General features: G+C 38.3%; 1 protein-coding gene across 1 annotated transcript in view; it reads right to left on the bottom strand.

The window, feature by feature from the left end:
* Positions 1–15,458, bottom strand: part of trps1 (trichorhinophalangeal syndrome I) — a 183,070-nt gene extending 167,612 nt beyond the window's left edge. The window contains exons 1-2 of the mRNA XM_079829313.1: positions 15,137–15,458; positions 7,999–8,303 (exon numbers count right to left, since the gene is read on the bottom strand). Of these exons, the coding sequence (XP_079685439.1) occupies positions 7,999–8,011 (13 nt within the window). The 5' untranslated portion in view covers positions 8,012–8,303; positions 15,137–15,458. The remainder of the gene's footprint in view (positions 1–7,998; positions 8,304–15,136) is intronic.
* Between the last annotated feature and the right edge of the window lie 343 nt (positions 15,459–15,801).

The raw sequence follows: 15,801 nt of genomic DNA, 5'->3' as shown, positions 1-15,801 counted from the left end.
TCATTCCTGCGTAATAAACAAGGAACTTTACCGCCGTACCATGGGGCGCAATGATATTACGCAACTTTTCATTTTCCGTCGGTCTTAGTTCACGATTTAACTACAGAAGACTATAACTACAGTCAAGTTTTAAAAAGGAAAAATATCAAAATAAATTTTTTTGAGAGAGATGCTAACGGTCTAATCAGATTCAATGATCTATGCTAAGCCATGCTAAAAGTGCTACCGCCAGACCCGGAGATCGGCTGAACGGATTCGAAAACGGTAAAACTCAACCGTTCTGTCTTTTTTTAGGGTTGCATCTTGTGACATCATGCCCCGTTTGTGGAACGTTTACCTGTCCGTGTTGTCATTTTCATTCGAGCGGCACCAGAAATCATTTGGAAGTGGACCAAGGCCCATCTTTTCAGCTTGTTTGGCTTGTTTTTAATCCAACCAAACATGCCCTAAGTATCACCAGCTACCTCAAGATGCATTCAAAACTACAGCAAACAGATGAGAAAGCCCCAGCTGCTTCATAGAAGTGGCTGAGAAACACTTCGCGCAACCTGCTTCTTCGTAATATAACTACAGGACGAGAAACGACTGCCCAAATAATGCCCTACATTGAAGTAGAAGATGTGGGAGGTGCTGAAGCAAATCATAGTTGTATTGTTACCACATACTTTCCAGCCTGGTGTCACTGGCTCGGTCCACCATCCAACTGTCCACCTAAATCTCCCCCCCCACCCCAACATGCTGCATTTGGCAGGGCCGAGCCGAAAGAGCACTAAAAGCTGCTTGGCTCCAGTTTGGCCGTCCTGACCGCCTCCAAGTCAACCGACCCCGACATATAAATAAGAACAATATCAGATAAGTCTTGCAGGAAGCCTATAAACATTTACATTCTCTTTCAAGTGCTGTTTATGGATATTTTATCTCCTATCTGGAAGTCGAAGACATGGTGAAAAAAGACGGCGACCTGGGGAAGAATCCGAAGCGAGTGGTGAATCAAAAAGGCAGCAGGCCCTGACAGGGACCCGGGCCCATTGACCATAATAGGTGTTGAGCGTGGCGGCCTCCACAGAAGAGGAACCAGCTCCCTGGGCCTGCCAGATGAGTTATGGGATGGTGCGGGCAGTGATGGGGAGGGGAGGGATGCCTGGTAAGCTACTAATTCTATATCTTCCCCTGACAAAGACGAAGTGCAGCCAGCAGAGTTCAGTCTGGGAGACTGTGAGAGGGAGCTTGTAGGACTCACTGGTGTTGTGTTTAACAGAGTGGACCCACTCCTGCCTTCCTGTCCTCCAGCCTGATGCCTATCAGAGGCCGAAGTCTGACCACAGACAGTTAGCGTCTGGTTTGCTAAGCCTGAAAGATATTCGAAAAATTTTGTGATTACTTTTTTTGCGCCCATTAACCATGGACTTCTTTTTAAGGTCTGTCTACGAGCTGAAGCATGCAATGACGGGGCGGTTACGGAAATAAGTGAACAGTTTTCAGCTGGTCATGTGATCTCATGAGGTGACCTGCTGCATGTAAAATACATTTTTGGTAACACTTTAGTTTAGGGTCCAATTCTCACTATTAACCTGCATGCATATTTCTAGGATATTAACTGTTTATTTAAAGCATATATTAATGCCTTATTCTGCATCTCTTAATCCTACCCAATACCTAAACTTAACAACTACCTTACTAACTATTAATTAGCAGTAAATTAGGAGTTTATTGAGGCAAAAGTGGCAGTTAATAGTGAGAATTGGACCCTAGCTAAAGTGTGACCAAATATCTTTATTTGCAAAAGTTTTCTACTGGTAAAACTACAGACCTGTCATTTTTTAACTACATTTAGTCCTGATTATACACTCACAAAGACCGGTCTTGGTCTTGTCTCGGCCTCGACCTCGACCACATTTGTACTCGGTCTTGTCTTGGTCTCAGACTAAGAGGACTCGGGATTATGTTTCAAGACCGGTCAAGATTCAAAAATTAATTAGGGATTGTGTCAAAAATGTCACCAAAAATGTATACAAATGCTCACAAAATTCAAGATACTGTTGCAAAACGTTCTTGTATGATATCTGGATTTATAACGTGATATAATTAACCAATATCACAAGAGCAAGAGAGCTGATTTGAGCATGACTGCAAACATGATATTGCTTTAACAAACATTCAGTATTTTTTTTAAAACATTGTCCTCAACATTATTTATGCATTTGTAATTTACCCATTCAGATGCATCTTCTGTATCACCTCATTAGCGCAAAGATTAATTTTGTTGTTAATGATTTCATTTGATTGGTAACAGCTCTATATAGTGTCTTATTCTAATTATATTTATTATAAGTCATTTCTCAGGTGGTAATGTGGATCTCTATGAATTTAAGGAGTGCTGGTCTGGTCTCAGATTATGTGGTTTTGACTTCAACACTAGTTAAGGCATATCGCCAACAAATCTGAGGCAAATAGGTGCTCTTTTAGATGGCTGACAATTAGATTTTGATTTGATTTCATATCTTTATTTCGAACATGAGAGAAGAAAAAAATTAAATACAATAATGTTCAAACATTTTAAAAATAAAAAAATTAATTTAAAAAGAAAACAGCAAAGTATCTTACTTTTCTGTATAAACATGCTTCTATCTCATGTGCGAAAAGGAGTAGGAAGAAGTAAAACTTATGTACTCCTACCCCTTTAATTCTTGCTTTCCTTTAAATAACATACATATACACAATCACTATGTATGAGTTATCAAAGGACCTAAAAGAAGTGCTGATGCATCACCGATGCCTGAGAGATATTTTGAAGGTAAACTATCCCTGTTTGAGATACAACTCCTGTAGCTGTTTTGCCTGGATCTGACATCGGTGACGACAGACGGATGTGTATCTGTATTAATAATTCACAAATAAATGAAGTAATTGAATCGCCCTCATGTCATTCTAAACAAGCTTCCGTATGCAAAGCACATATCTTGGAAACCAAACAGTTTGTTACCATGTATACACAAGAAAAATATGTTTTTGCATGTTCCACAGAAGAAAGATAGTCAAACAGGTTTGGAACGACATGGGTAAATTATAATTTTTCATTTTTTGGTGAACTATCCCTTTAAGATCACAGCGTGATTCATACACTACGTTATGCATTAAAAAATGTGCCGTTTTTGAAAGAAGAGATAACTTTTATCGCTTTTGGTAACACTTTATTTTAGGGTTCAACTAGTTTCTTATTAGCATGCATACTAGGATTTTGGCTGTTTATACGTATAAAGCACATATTAATGCCTAGTTCTGCATGACTATATACTACATCCCTTAATCCTACCCAATACCTAAACATAAACGCTACAAAAACTACCTTACTAACTTTTAATATGCAGTAAATTAGGCAAAAGTCATAGTATGCATTTCCCATACTAAAGTGGCATGACTGTTTAGGGAACACACTGCAAAAAATGCTTTTCTTACTTAGTATTTTTGTCTTGTTTTCAGTCCAAATATCAAAAAAATCTTATATTAAGAAGCATTTACTAGACAAGCAAAAAAAATTGTCTTGTTTTGGGGGAAAATAACTCAAAATTAAGGGAGTTTTTGCTTAAAATAGGCAAAATAATCTGCCAATGGGGTAAGATAAATAATCTTAATTCAAACAGAAAACAAGATTATTTTGCTTACCCCATTGGCAGATTATTTTGCTCATTTTAAGCAAAAGCTCCCTTAATTTTGAGTTATTTTCCCCCAAAACAAGACAAAAACTTTTGCTTGTCTAGTAAATGCTTCTTAAATGTAAGATTCTTTAGATATTTGGACTGAAAACAAGACAAAAATACTAGGTAAGAAAAGCATTTTTTGCAGTGCAGTGTAAAATGTATTGCCTAAAGCCTGAAATCAAGCACTTGCAAACGAAAGCGATAACTTTAAAACGCCACCATTACAAAGACAAAAAACTACCATAATGACCATCTTTTATTGTTCTATCAAAACCCTACTAGAAAGTCTTGAAAGTATCATTTATCATCCGTTGGATCCATCATCAAATACTCAGTCCGGACATTTGAGAGACCTGAACTCCTGAGCGAGACAAATCACAGCAAACAGTAGCTGTGCCACTCTGGACGGCCTCCGTCCCACATTCACCTGAGCCCTTCTAATCTGCAAAATAATGGCGCTCTTACACAGAGGTGCATCCTTGCCTGACGTGACGCCTTTTGTCTCCTCCCGTGTTGTGACAACACTTACATTTGTAAATTGCCCTCCTTGTACAGGATAAACATCTGATAGCCACAAGAGAAGGGGGTTGGGGAGCGTAACAAGCCTCTGGGACTTCCTCTAAACAAATGGAGAAATCTTTAGAAGGGCTACTGTTTGTGTTTGCCAAAGACACGGCCAGGATACATGAGGCTCCTGTCAATGGCCTATTCAACTGCATTAAAGTTGGCCAGAAGGGCGCTTCTGAAGTTATCGCCGGTTGAAGTGGCTAAAATATTGTATCAGAAACATGTAATACGATCTGTATTACACTATGCAACTGAACCTGGGCTTTGAACCAAAAGCATAATATTGCTGTGCGCTGACGCTGTGCAGGCATCACTCAATGTGTGAACAATGTGGTCAGAAGTACTCTGTCAAAGCCGCTCATTGGATTGGCAATTACTTAAAAAAAAAGAGAAGAACGAAAGAAAAAAAAGAGAGAAACAGCAGATTAATCAAGCTGTTAGCGATGAAGATGAAGACTTTGATTAATGCAGTTTGGCTTTTTAAACAAACAACTCCTGAGTGTGCGGTGTGCTCGGCATTACCCTTTAATTTAGAGAGGGTTGACTGGAGAAGTTTTGTTTTTGCAGCTTCGCTGAAGCCCTTGTTCTTTACCCCCTTCTCCAGGGCTTTTTCCCCCTCTCCGACACCATATGGAGCAGACCTCGCGGAAACAATCCGCTAAAAACAACAGGCCTGCACTCAACCGTTCCCTCCTTTTTTAACACCATGCGAGAATAAATTGCTCCCTCATTGTGCGTTCTGCCAGTGGTCCGGGATCATTTTTGTGTTCTCGATCTAATTAGATTAGTTCGGTGCCGATTCTGGGTTACAGCAAGACGGTGCCACACGAGTGGAGGAATATCGGGCTAATTGGCAGGCGTATGCGACCCGGGCATCGCCATTCGCGGGCAAGTTCGCTCCTCTCTCATTACCGCCATTTTGCAACTATCTCAAAAGTCTGTAATAACTCGGCTCACTGTATTCTTACAGGCAAAGATTGCAGTCAAACTAGCGAGTCTCATTAAGCGCGCTCACGACCGACACCTCTCAGTTCGTAAAGGCTCTGCTGTTTATCCAGCAGGCCTGAAACGCATATAGATGTGGAATTTCCATTGCATTGGCAACCGGTTCACACTCGCATGCTAATTCCACGCCTGAAAAAAAGGAGTCAACGACTCTAAAAACGTATTACAGCAAGTTCCTTTAACCTGCAAAGGAAAACTTCCAATTCCACGAACAAACTTTGCCTCAATAAACTGCTTATTAGTAGTTAGTAGGGTTGTTGTTAATGTTAAGCTTTAGGATTAAGGGATGTAGAATATGATCATGCAGAATAATAGCCAATATCCTAGTAATATGCATGCTAATAAGCAACTAGTTAATAGTGAGAGAACTGAAGTGTTACCAAAGACATTTCATTGGGATTATGTTCCTCAAAAGTACAAACTTGAGCATTATGTGGCTGATTAAAGTCTCGCTGCATCCCACATTTCTACACGCACTGCAAAAACGTAGAGGCGAATGATCAGACTTTTAAATGAACATTATGAAAACATTTGGCCGTCTGCCTCCCTCGGCACGCTGGCACGCCATACATCACGCAGGCACCTACTGGAGAACTATGCGGACCACTCAAATTTCCCCATCATAACTCAACCAAATTATACAAAGCAAGGTACAAGTAATAAGCATAAGCTTTAACTCACAGCATAAATCCATGTTTATACCCAAAAACGGGCATGCGAGTCAAAGAGATGTTCCAGCGCATAACCTATAAGGATACGAGCATAACTAATGCCTATACTGTATGGTTAAGATGCAATTAAAAGTGGGCTGAGATCAAGAAGTCGTCATTTTGAAAATATAGGCCACTTTAGTGCAAACACACCACATACTGCGTAACGTGCAATATCAGTGAAGAATAAACACAGCCATGAATTAGCGTTTATGGGTTTAGTCTGGGTCATACGCACCAAATACACCAAGTTTTAAAGCAAACTAAAAGTAAATCAGCAAAATGGAGGTGGGCATGTATGAATATGGGGTTGTGGAAACAGATCAAGTCATGTTTGAAATATTATTCATATTTACTCTTAATATAATAGTGCAATCAGAATTTTAAATTTTATATAAAGAGCTATTTTCACTAAAGCACATCAAAATTCAGAGAAAGCCAGGCAACAATTTGTACCAAAAAAAAGACGAACAAACGCATTACAACGCTGTAAGCCCCATCAGGGGCCCCTGGACCCCTGTATTAGCAATGAGGGATCTCAGGTGACCCTTGACCTAGAAGCCTGTGTCGGAGTTCTGGGTGAAGGATCCACGGGGTTAATCTTGCCATTCAGCTTCACCCCCACGTCTAACACCAACCGAAACCATCAAGCACATTTTTTTTTTTTACCATCCCTGTGAGCAGGTTTTCCCCTGAAATCCAGACTGGAGGAGATGGCATATGTTTAACATTACGCAAATCTGCTGAAACGGCAGGGCACACGAGAGAAAGCTCCACTGTGGCAGCGTTACTACTGTAATCACTGGCCGTTACAGGTCGTTTATTATACATTTCAGCACAGGAGAACACAGTCAGCTATGATGATGACACACGCTCAGATTACCTCATTTAAGAACGACTACTGCTCGCAACCCAGACCGCGAAGAATGCGGCCGCTTTTAGAAGCCCAGATTACTGCATTTCCACTGAAAATCATGTGCGGTACACTTTTACATTTTTAATTTCGCAACGTTTAATGCAATTAAATAACTGAGCATCAAACAAACAAACCAACTAACGCAAAAGGTTCAATTCTCACTATATACGGGAACAATTCTCACTTTTAAAGATGCTTATTAGCTTGCACATCGTACTTATAAAGCACATATTAATGCATGATCATATTCTACATCCCTACCTAAATGTAAACAATACAACAACTACCTTACTAACTATTAATACGCAGTAAAGTAGGAGTTTATTGAGGTTAATCATTCTAAAGTGTTACCAAACTAACTATTAACTACGACTTTTGCCGCAATAAACTCCTAATTACTAATGTAGAATATGCTCATGCATAATATGTGCTTTATATAAACAGCCAATATCCAAGTAATATGCATGCTAATAAGCAACTCGTTAATAGTGAAAATTGGGCCCTATAAAGTAAAGTGCTACCAAAACTATTTATTTTGTTCTCTCCTGCTTTTAGGTGACACACAATCAACAGTTTAGAAGGATAAATTATACGCACGTACAAAATACATATCTACTATGCATATATTTTATGAGCGATGAAGAAAAATCCAGTCCAGCCTTCCACAAACACAGTGGCAGAGAAGAAAACCAGAGCATAGTATCACCTGGTCCACAAATGTACAGTTCAAAAAAAAAATCCTGCTTGTGTGGCCTCTCATTACCCTGGAGAAAACCCACAGATAGGCAAAAAAAAAAGTCAGGGAGAAGAAAGTCAGTAAATTCTACTGTTCCACGTAATAAACGCCAAAGCAGGGGATGATGGCCTTGCTGAAGATCAAAGCAGTTTAACAGCTTGAGCTATCTAGCGGTCTAGATTACTGCCCTGAACTACAGGAAGACTGGGTTAAAAGTTACCATAAATAAGGTTTTAAAGCTACATCACCCCAAGACAAAAAAAAAAATCACGTTAGACGACTTGCATGGAAAACCACAATGCCACACGCCGGCAGAAATCCCTGCGTTTTTCAAACACACACACAATCAATCGCACGTATACGTACCTCTGTTAAGCATTGGGTTATAGCATTATCGCACTCAAATCCAACTGGGAGGCAGATATCAAAGCTGGCAGAGTATCCAAAGACCCTTCCCTGAGGAGCCCTCCGAGGTATCCTTTATTCCACATGCATTCTGGCCTGGGAATCATTCCATTTCTTTTCCCCCACAGTGTTCGCAAAGTTTACTCGCTCTACGTGCGTCGCTTGTGAAATGCGCCGTCCCGTACTTCCTTTTCTCAGAAGACCTCACAGGTGCAGATGATCCTGGGTGCGAGGGGTGACCAAAACCACGCCGTTCTTCTCGATCACTGTAACAACAAAACAGCACATGTTCAGCGAGAAGGAAGTGCTATGGGTAAACAGAAACCTTTCACACACGTTGACATTTTTAGAAGAGAAGGATCTACCAATGGACACCACAACGCACACGCAGAGAGAGCCGAGAGAAACCCTGCGTCATGTACTCAGGCAGTCTGACAGCAGCTTTCATGAATGGGAGCTCTGACAGTACGGGCCCTCTGGCCGACCAAATTGGAAACAGGAAAACAAACATTCTCAAGGAAAACTCCCCCACCAGCGTAAACCCCTCCCCCCTACAAACCTTTTCTTTGACTCATTCTGTCCAACCTGTGTCAGGTTAGCAATAGTCAACCGCACCAGCCTCCAGACCACACAGATGGAGAACGTTCAGCCACCGTGAGATGGAGAGAGAGAGAGAAAAAACAGACGAAAAAAGCTAAATGAAAACCTGTTTGAGAGGTGAAAGAACGTAGCAAGGAAAGAAGAGAAAGAGAGAAAAAGGCTAAACTGACTCATCGGCGTTCCAGAGGGGCCGGCGGACAGGAGGATCGGCGGATGCACTAAACTCGGCACGTCGGAATGGGGAGGAGAGGAAGTGGGCAAGGCTGCCTCGAAAACTTTCACAAACGTTTTGATACGAAGCGGAGCGCTTACGGGATGAAGTTTAGTTTTAAAACAACAGCCAACTCATATGAATAAAAGGCTTATCGTCACACCTCACTTTATCTTGCACATGCAATACAAACGTCAGAAGTTTTTAATTCCTTTTTGAGAGTTTTTGTCAATGAGTAAGAGTGAAGATTTAGGGGAACTTCGATTTCTTTTTCTGCAACCTACTACTCTACTGGGAATACGAGAGTTTTCAGTCAGCAAACTTTACCAGATGTACGCTAACCACTAAAATATTACACGCCACATAATTAGCCTAACAAGTGATGTCAAACAGCTCAGACGTCTCTTATCTGGGGGAGTCGCTAAATACACTCCAGCCGTCAAAATATAATACTCACTTATTTTACAGGATAAAGGAGGTTTGCTATGACACCACAGGTCAAAGGTCCTTCGGTTTCATTCCCACGCAGGGTGTGAGGAGGAAAAAAAAAAAAAAAAAGGTAAAGATTTCACCTAATGCACTTAATTCTTGAGCTCATAAACCGCCCACAGGAAAACGCACTTTTCTAGTTATTTCGCATCGAATCCATTCATGTCGCATGAAAGTTTAGTGAGAAAATCCATGACGATGGCAAGTCTGCTATAACTCACCATAACAAGTCTATAGCACACATCCAGAGCCATTTAGTGACTTCAAAAACAGGATGAAAAGCATATGACGAGACAAGGGACGACCTCTGTGAACTGCGGCTCTTTTATTCTTGAAAATCCGGAGGAAAAAAAGACCAGCTATTCATATGCAGGCTACATCAAATATATGTTATAAAAGCTTTTAAAGGCACCAATTATCAGGAGCTGTCTCTTTGTAAACCTTGGCATTTCATCAGGCGACTACAAAAACAATATTCTAAAACTTTCCTGTCTCCAATGTTTGGAGATTTCTAACCACCAAAAACACAAAGAGCAAAGGAATTTCTATAAAGTCATTGATGCGTCGTTTCCAAACACTTGCCTGGAATAAAACACTGTGCAACGTTTGAAATAAAAACGCACTTTTCTGGAGTTTCACAATCACAAACAAAACGTATTCGGTCCGTCTTTGGTTGCATTTGAAGTGTTTTTGGCTACATGAAAAAGTTTCTTTGAATAAACAAATGAATACAAATATATGCAAAAAGTGAGTATATTTTCTAACAACCAAGAAAATGTAGTCATCGACTACTTACAATATGTTCTTTGCAAGCAAACTCTACTGTGATCCATTCTCTATCTCTGTCATTAAAAAAAAAAAAGTCCTCTACCATTCATTTTCTCTACAGGCTTCTTATTCAACGGCACCAACGCCACATGAATCTGCCGCAGGGACACAAGTGGCAAATCTCGGTGCGGCAAGAAGTTAGCCCAAAAAGAAGTTGTGCAAACTCAGAAGCCACGAAGAACAAATGCAAGACCCCCACTGCTGCTTTCTCCCTCCACCAAGGCCCAAATTCATTTGTCAGCCGTAAAGTTCCTGACTATACAGCGCTGATCTATTGCCTCTCTCCAAAGAGCTCACAGATGTGGAGTCATTTACATTTCAAATACACCTCAAGCTTTTCAATCACTTCAAACGCGCCTTATCAGACAACTCATGTGGATCTTATTCTTCTATGTGGACTGAGAACTGAATCTAGTAAACCGCCGAACGGATATTTACGTGCATCACATGATGCACAAGCAATGAAATAATACTCCAAGCAGATGGAGATCTTTTTTAGATTGTAAAATGACTAAAAACGTAAGAGATCGACCGATAATCGGTTTAGAATTTTTTATGCTTTTTTTTGTTGTTGTTAGAATTATTTTTACATGCTACATTCGTTACCTGATCACAAATATTATTTTTAAAAAGACACTTTAGTGTGCTATATATTTTGTATTTTTTGCTCTATTTATTAATATGGAACTGTTTTGTTTTGTATGCTAGGAGGGAGTGGAGAAAATACAGTGTTTAAAAGTGTTTGTTCAGTTCAGCACTGTTGGTATAATTGTCAAAAACAGAAATATACCGATAAATAAATATCGGTTTCTGTATATCGGGCACATAAACATGCTAATAATTGGTATTGGTTATTTTAAAAAAAAGAAACTAATATTGGTCGATCTCTATATTTGATGCACAAAACTAATTTTTAAAGTCCTCAAAGATTAAAAAAGTCAATTTTTTTTGTTTTTGCACTCTTTCAGACTCTTTTTCACTATTTATTGATGTATTGTTTTGTCTGCAGAAAATACAGTGTTTAAAAGTGTTTGTTCAGTTCAGTACTGTAGTTATAATTGTCAAAAACAGAAATATACAGATAAATAAATATCGGTTCTGTATATCGGTTATCAGACACATTAACATGCTGATAATTGGTATCGGTTATTAAAAAAAAACTAATATTGGTCGATCTCTTTATTAGATGCACAAAAATACTTTTTTAAAGACCTCAAAGATTAAAAAAGTCTATTTTTTAGGTTTTTGCACTCTTTCAGACTCTATTTATTGATGTATTGTTTAGTCTGCAGAAAATACAGTGTTTAAAAGTGTTTGTTCAGTTCAGCGCTGTTGGTATAATTGACAAAAACAGAAATATACCGATAAATAAATATCGGTTTCTGTATATCGGGCACATATGCTAATAATTGGTATCGGTTATTTAAAAAAAAAATAATAATAATATTGGTCGATCTCTATATTTGATGCACAAAAATAATGTTTAAAGTCCTCAAAGATTTAAAAAAGTCTATTTTTTAGGTTTTTGCACTCTTTCAGACTCTATTTATTGATGTATTGTTTAGTCTGCAGAAAATACAGTGTTTAAAAGGGTTTGCTCACCTCAGTGCTGTTGTTATAATTGTCAAAAACAGAAATATACGATAAATAAATATCGGTTCTGTATATCGGTTATCAGGCACATTAACATGCTAATAATTGGTATCGGTTATTTAAAAGAAAACTAATATTGGTCAATCTCTATATTTGATGCACAAAAATACTTTTTTAAAGTCCTCAAAGATTAAAAAAAGTCTATATTTTTTATTTTATGCACTTTTTCAGAGTATTTTTTATGTAGAAGCGTGTTTTGATTTGTATGCAAGGAGGGAGTGCAGAAAATACAGTGTTTAAAAGTGTTTGTTCAGTTCAGTGATGTTGTTATAATTGACAAAAACAGAAATATACTGATACATAAATATCGGTTTTGTATATCGGTTATCGGGTACATAAACATGCAAATAATTTGAATCTGTATTGATTATTTTTGAAAAGTCATATTCGTTACCTGTTTGTTTACCTGATCAAATATTATTATTATTTATTATTATTATTTAAAAAAATACACTTTAGTGACAGTGCACTATATATGTTTTGCACTCTTTCAGACTATTTATTGATGTATAGTTTTGTCTGCAGAAAATACAGCGTTTAATAGTGTTTGTTCAGACTGCTGTTGTTATAATTGTCAAAAACAGATATAAAACAACAAATAAATATCGGTTCTGTATATCGGTTACTGGGCACATAAACATCAGTTGGTATAGGTTCAATATTGGTCCATCAATATATTTTATGCACAAAAATACTTTTTTAAAGTCCTCAAAGATTAAAAAAAAGTCTATATGAATAAATATTGGTTCTGTATATCGGTTATCAGGCATATTGGTAAATTATTCTTTATCTATTTATTGATGCAGACGTGTGTTTTGTTTTTGTATGCATAGAGGGAGTGCAGAAAATACAGAATTTAAAAAGTGTTTAACAGTTTAGTGTTGCTGCAATAATAAAAATAAAAAAACAGAAATAAACCGATAAATAAATATTGGATCTGTGTATCAGTTATTGGGCACATAAACATGCAAATAATTAGTATCAATATCAGTCAATCTCGATATATGATGCACAAAAATACTTTTGTAAAGTCCTCAAAGATTAAAAAAGCCTATTTTTTTAGTTTTTGCACTTTTTAAAAATAAAAACGTATAAATAAATAAATATCGTTTCTGTGTATCAGTTATCGGGCACATTGGTATCGGTTATAAAAATATCAATATTGTTCAATCTCTATATTTGATGCACAAAAAAAAAAACTTTTTTAAAGTCCTCAAAGATTAAAAAAGTTGTTTTTGCACTCTTTCAGACTCTATTTATTGATGTATTGTTTTGTCTGCAGAAAATACAGTGTTTAAAAGTGTTTGTTCAGTTCATGTTGTTATAATTGTCAAAAACAGAAATATACCGATAAATAAATATCGGTTCTGTGTATCGGTTATCAGGCAAATAATTGGTATTATTTATTAAAAGAAAAAATAAATAGGTCGATCTCTATATATGATGCACAAAAAATAATTTTTAAAGTCCTCAAAGATTTAAAAAAAGTTGTGCAACTGTAAAAAGAGTTCAGATAAAGGGTAAAGTTTTACAATAAGGTTTTATAAATTGCCACACATTATTTAAAATCAAAAGTTGGGTTTGTTACATTAGTTAATGCACCGTGAACTAATATGAACAATCAATGAACAGCTGGACTTTTGTTAACATTGACAAAGATGAATAAATACAGTAACAAATGTATTGTTCATTGTTAGTTAATACATTAACTAATGTTAACAAATGAGAGCTTATTGTAAAGTGTTAGCAGATAAAGTGATTGCGGATGATGACAGAGCTGAGGTTCCCTGTTGACTGTATCTGAAAGTATGTGTACAGTTGTGTTTCTCTAAATGATGAGCCGTGTTTGCCTGCACGGGCTTTGTCATTAAGAAACTTTTACCGACAAACCATTTCAAGACAGAAAAAAGAGAGCATATCATTTCCAGACTGCCCGAGTGTGGCAACTTTCACAGTTTACAGGAAACAGCGCAACTCATCTACTGGAACCAACATGGGATTTTGTGTCATGACAATCAGATTTACAGGTTATACGCTTCAGTACAGTATGGGTGATTTTATCAGTTAGAAAATAAATGCTTGTTTCCACACACTTAATGCCATTCTAATGTGAAAGTGATTGTAAAAGCAAACTAACTGGAAACATCACCACCACCACAGTTGCAGAACTGAGGAACGTCCAAACAAATATTACTCATATGCCACACAAAATGCATAGGATATGAATACACACATATTGTAACACTTAATATAAGTGTGTATTGACTCACACAAGTTTCTATTGATGGATAACATCAACTAGAAATGACTACAGCACATGTCAAGACAAAATGTACAATATCTCTATGCATGCCTTCACTGAAACAGAGTTATTTAAAGTCCCTGAAAAAGTTTTTTGGGAAAGTGATAAGCTGCATCACGCCACTAGAAACTTTGTGAACTAGTACAGCCTCCCCTCCACCCAAACACACCTACGTGTGAAAGTTAGGTTGTTAAAACAAATATAGAGTTTTTCCAGTAGTTATCAATGCACACAAAACACACATCCAAATGAGAAAACACTCGTTATTTATAAACTTCTCCTCGGGAACAACTTACTGCTCGTCTCCATCGCCTTGAAGAACGCAGTGAAACAACAGAACGACATCTTTTTGGGCTATACAACCGCGAAATAGCGATAAAACCCCGACTGACATGTAAACAACCTGCGCGTCTTTGTGTGTTGGTGTGTGTGTGTGTGTGTGTGTGGAAAATGTAACATTCAGCGCGTTGCCATGCCTACGCGTTTTCTTATCGTACATCAGTTACGGAAAGTTTTCGAAGTTTGTGTGGAAAGCGCCGTTCAGCATCATTTACGCAAAAACAGTAGCCTACACACCAATGAAACTTTCTCCAACTTTAGCCGTGCTCCGTTTAGCTACTGCGCCGCGTAAACAATGCAAATAAAAGGCGCCTCGCGGCTCGAACGCGCGAGAGGAATTGCTACATTATGGATATTGTGTTGCGCAGAACGCATTGCAACACAGAATGAAATGGCTGAAAAGAAATGGGAAGGAAAAGGTAACCTTCTTGTGTTTTCGTATATCTCAACTCGTGGGAGATACAATGTAACGAGTCGCCGCGTTCGAATGTGCAATTTCGCCTGAAAATTCGAAATCCGAAGAGCCGTGCTCATGTTTTCGTTACAAAGTAGCACTCAACTGATTCATCACCAAATCCCTTCGCCCTTCTCCACATTACATAACAATCACCCCTAAAAGACATCAGGAACTAGCGCTAAAATCCACATCGTTCTCCATTGATTCGCTTTCTCCTTACCTGTTGAATAAATTGCAATAGTCTTTGCAGTCTGAAAGATGGTGGAGCTTTGGCGTGAGCCATGGAGCGTCTTTGTGTTGTTTGTTTGTTGATCTCGGGGAATGATTTCTTTTTTATGGGGATGTAAGATTGCGAATTGCTCCTGTACACGTGAAATCTTGGGAGACTGTGTTTAATAGTAAAAAACGCCTGAGTCTGGGCTGGAAAAAAAGGAGGTTGGTTTTTGCAGTGATCTCAGTTCTTTATCAGAAATGTTATCGCTTGTCAGGACCTCAGACTCCAGGCATTACGTCAGTTTCAAGACACCAACACTATTAATATCAAGAAGCCCTTGCGGAGGAAAGCGCCACCCTAGAGCGCGCTCTCTTAAAGGGACAGTGACCACTGAAAAGGCTCGGGCAGCGGCAGCGGCGGCACTGAGACCTGCTGGAGAAACACTGAGATCTGAAGGCATCTCGAGCTCTGCTTCTGTTCTGACGGCGAAGACAAAACAATGCGAAGAGCGGCGCGAAAAATAATTCACGATTGTCAAGGGACTGTGTAATGTTTCTCTTAGTCGGTTCAGAGCTGAGCTGAGTTTTGTCTGAGGAAGTCTTGTTGTGGACAGTTTTTGAGACTTAAAATGATCTATCTATCTATCTATCTATCTATCTATCTATCTATCT

This window comes from Gobio gobio, assembly GCF_949357685.1.
Source record: "Gobio gobio genome assembly, chromosome: 11".
Lineage (NCBI taxonomy): Eukaryota > Metazoa > Chordata > Actinopteri > Cypriniformes > Gobionidae > Gobio > Gobio gobio.
The sequence above is the reverse complement of the archived record's forward strand: the minus strand, read 5'-3'. Positions and strand labels throughout refer to the sequence as shown.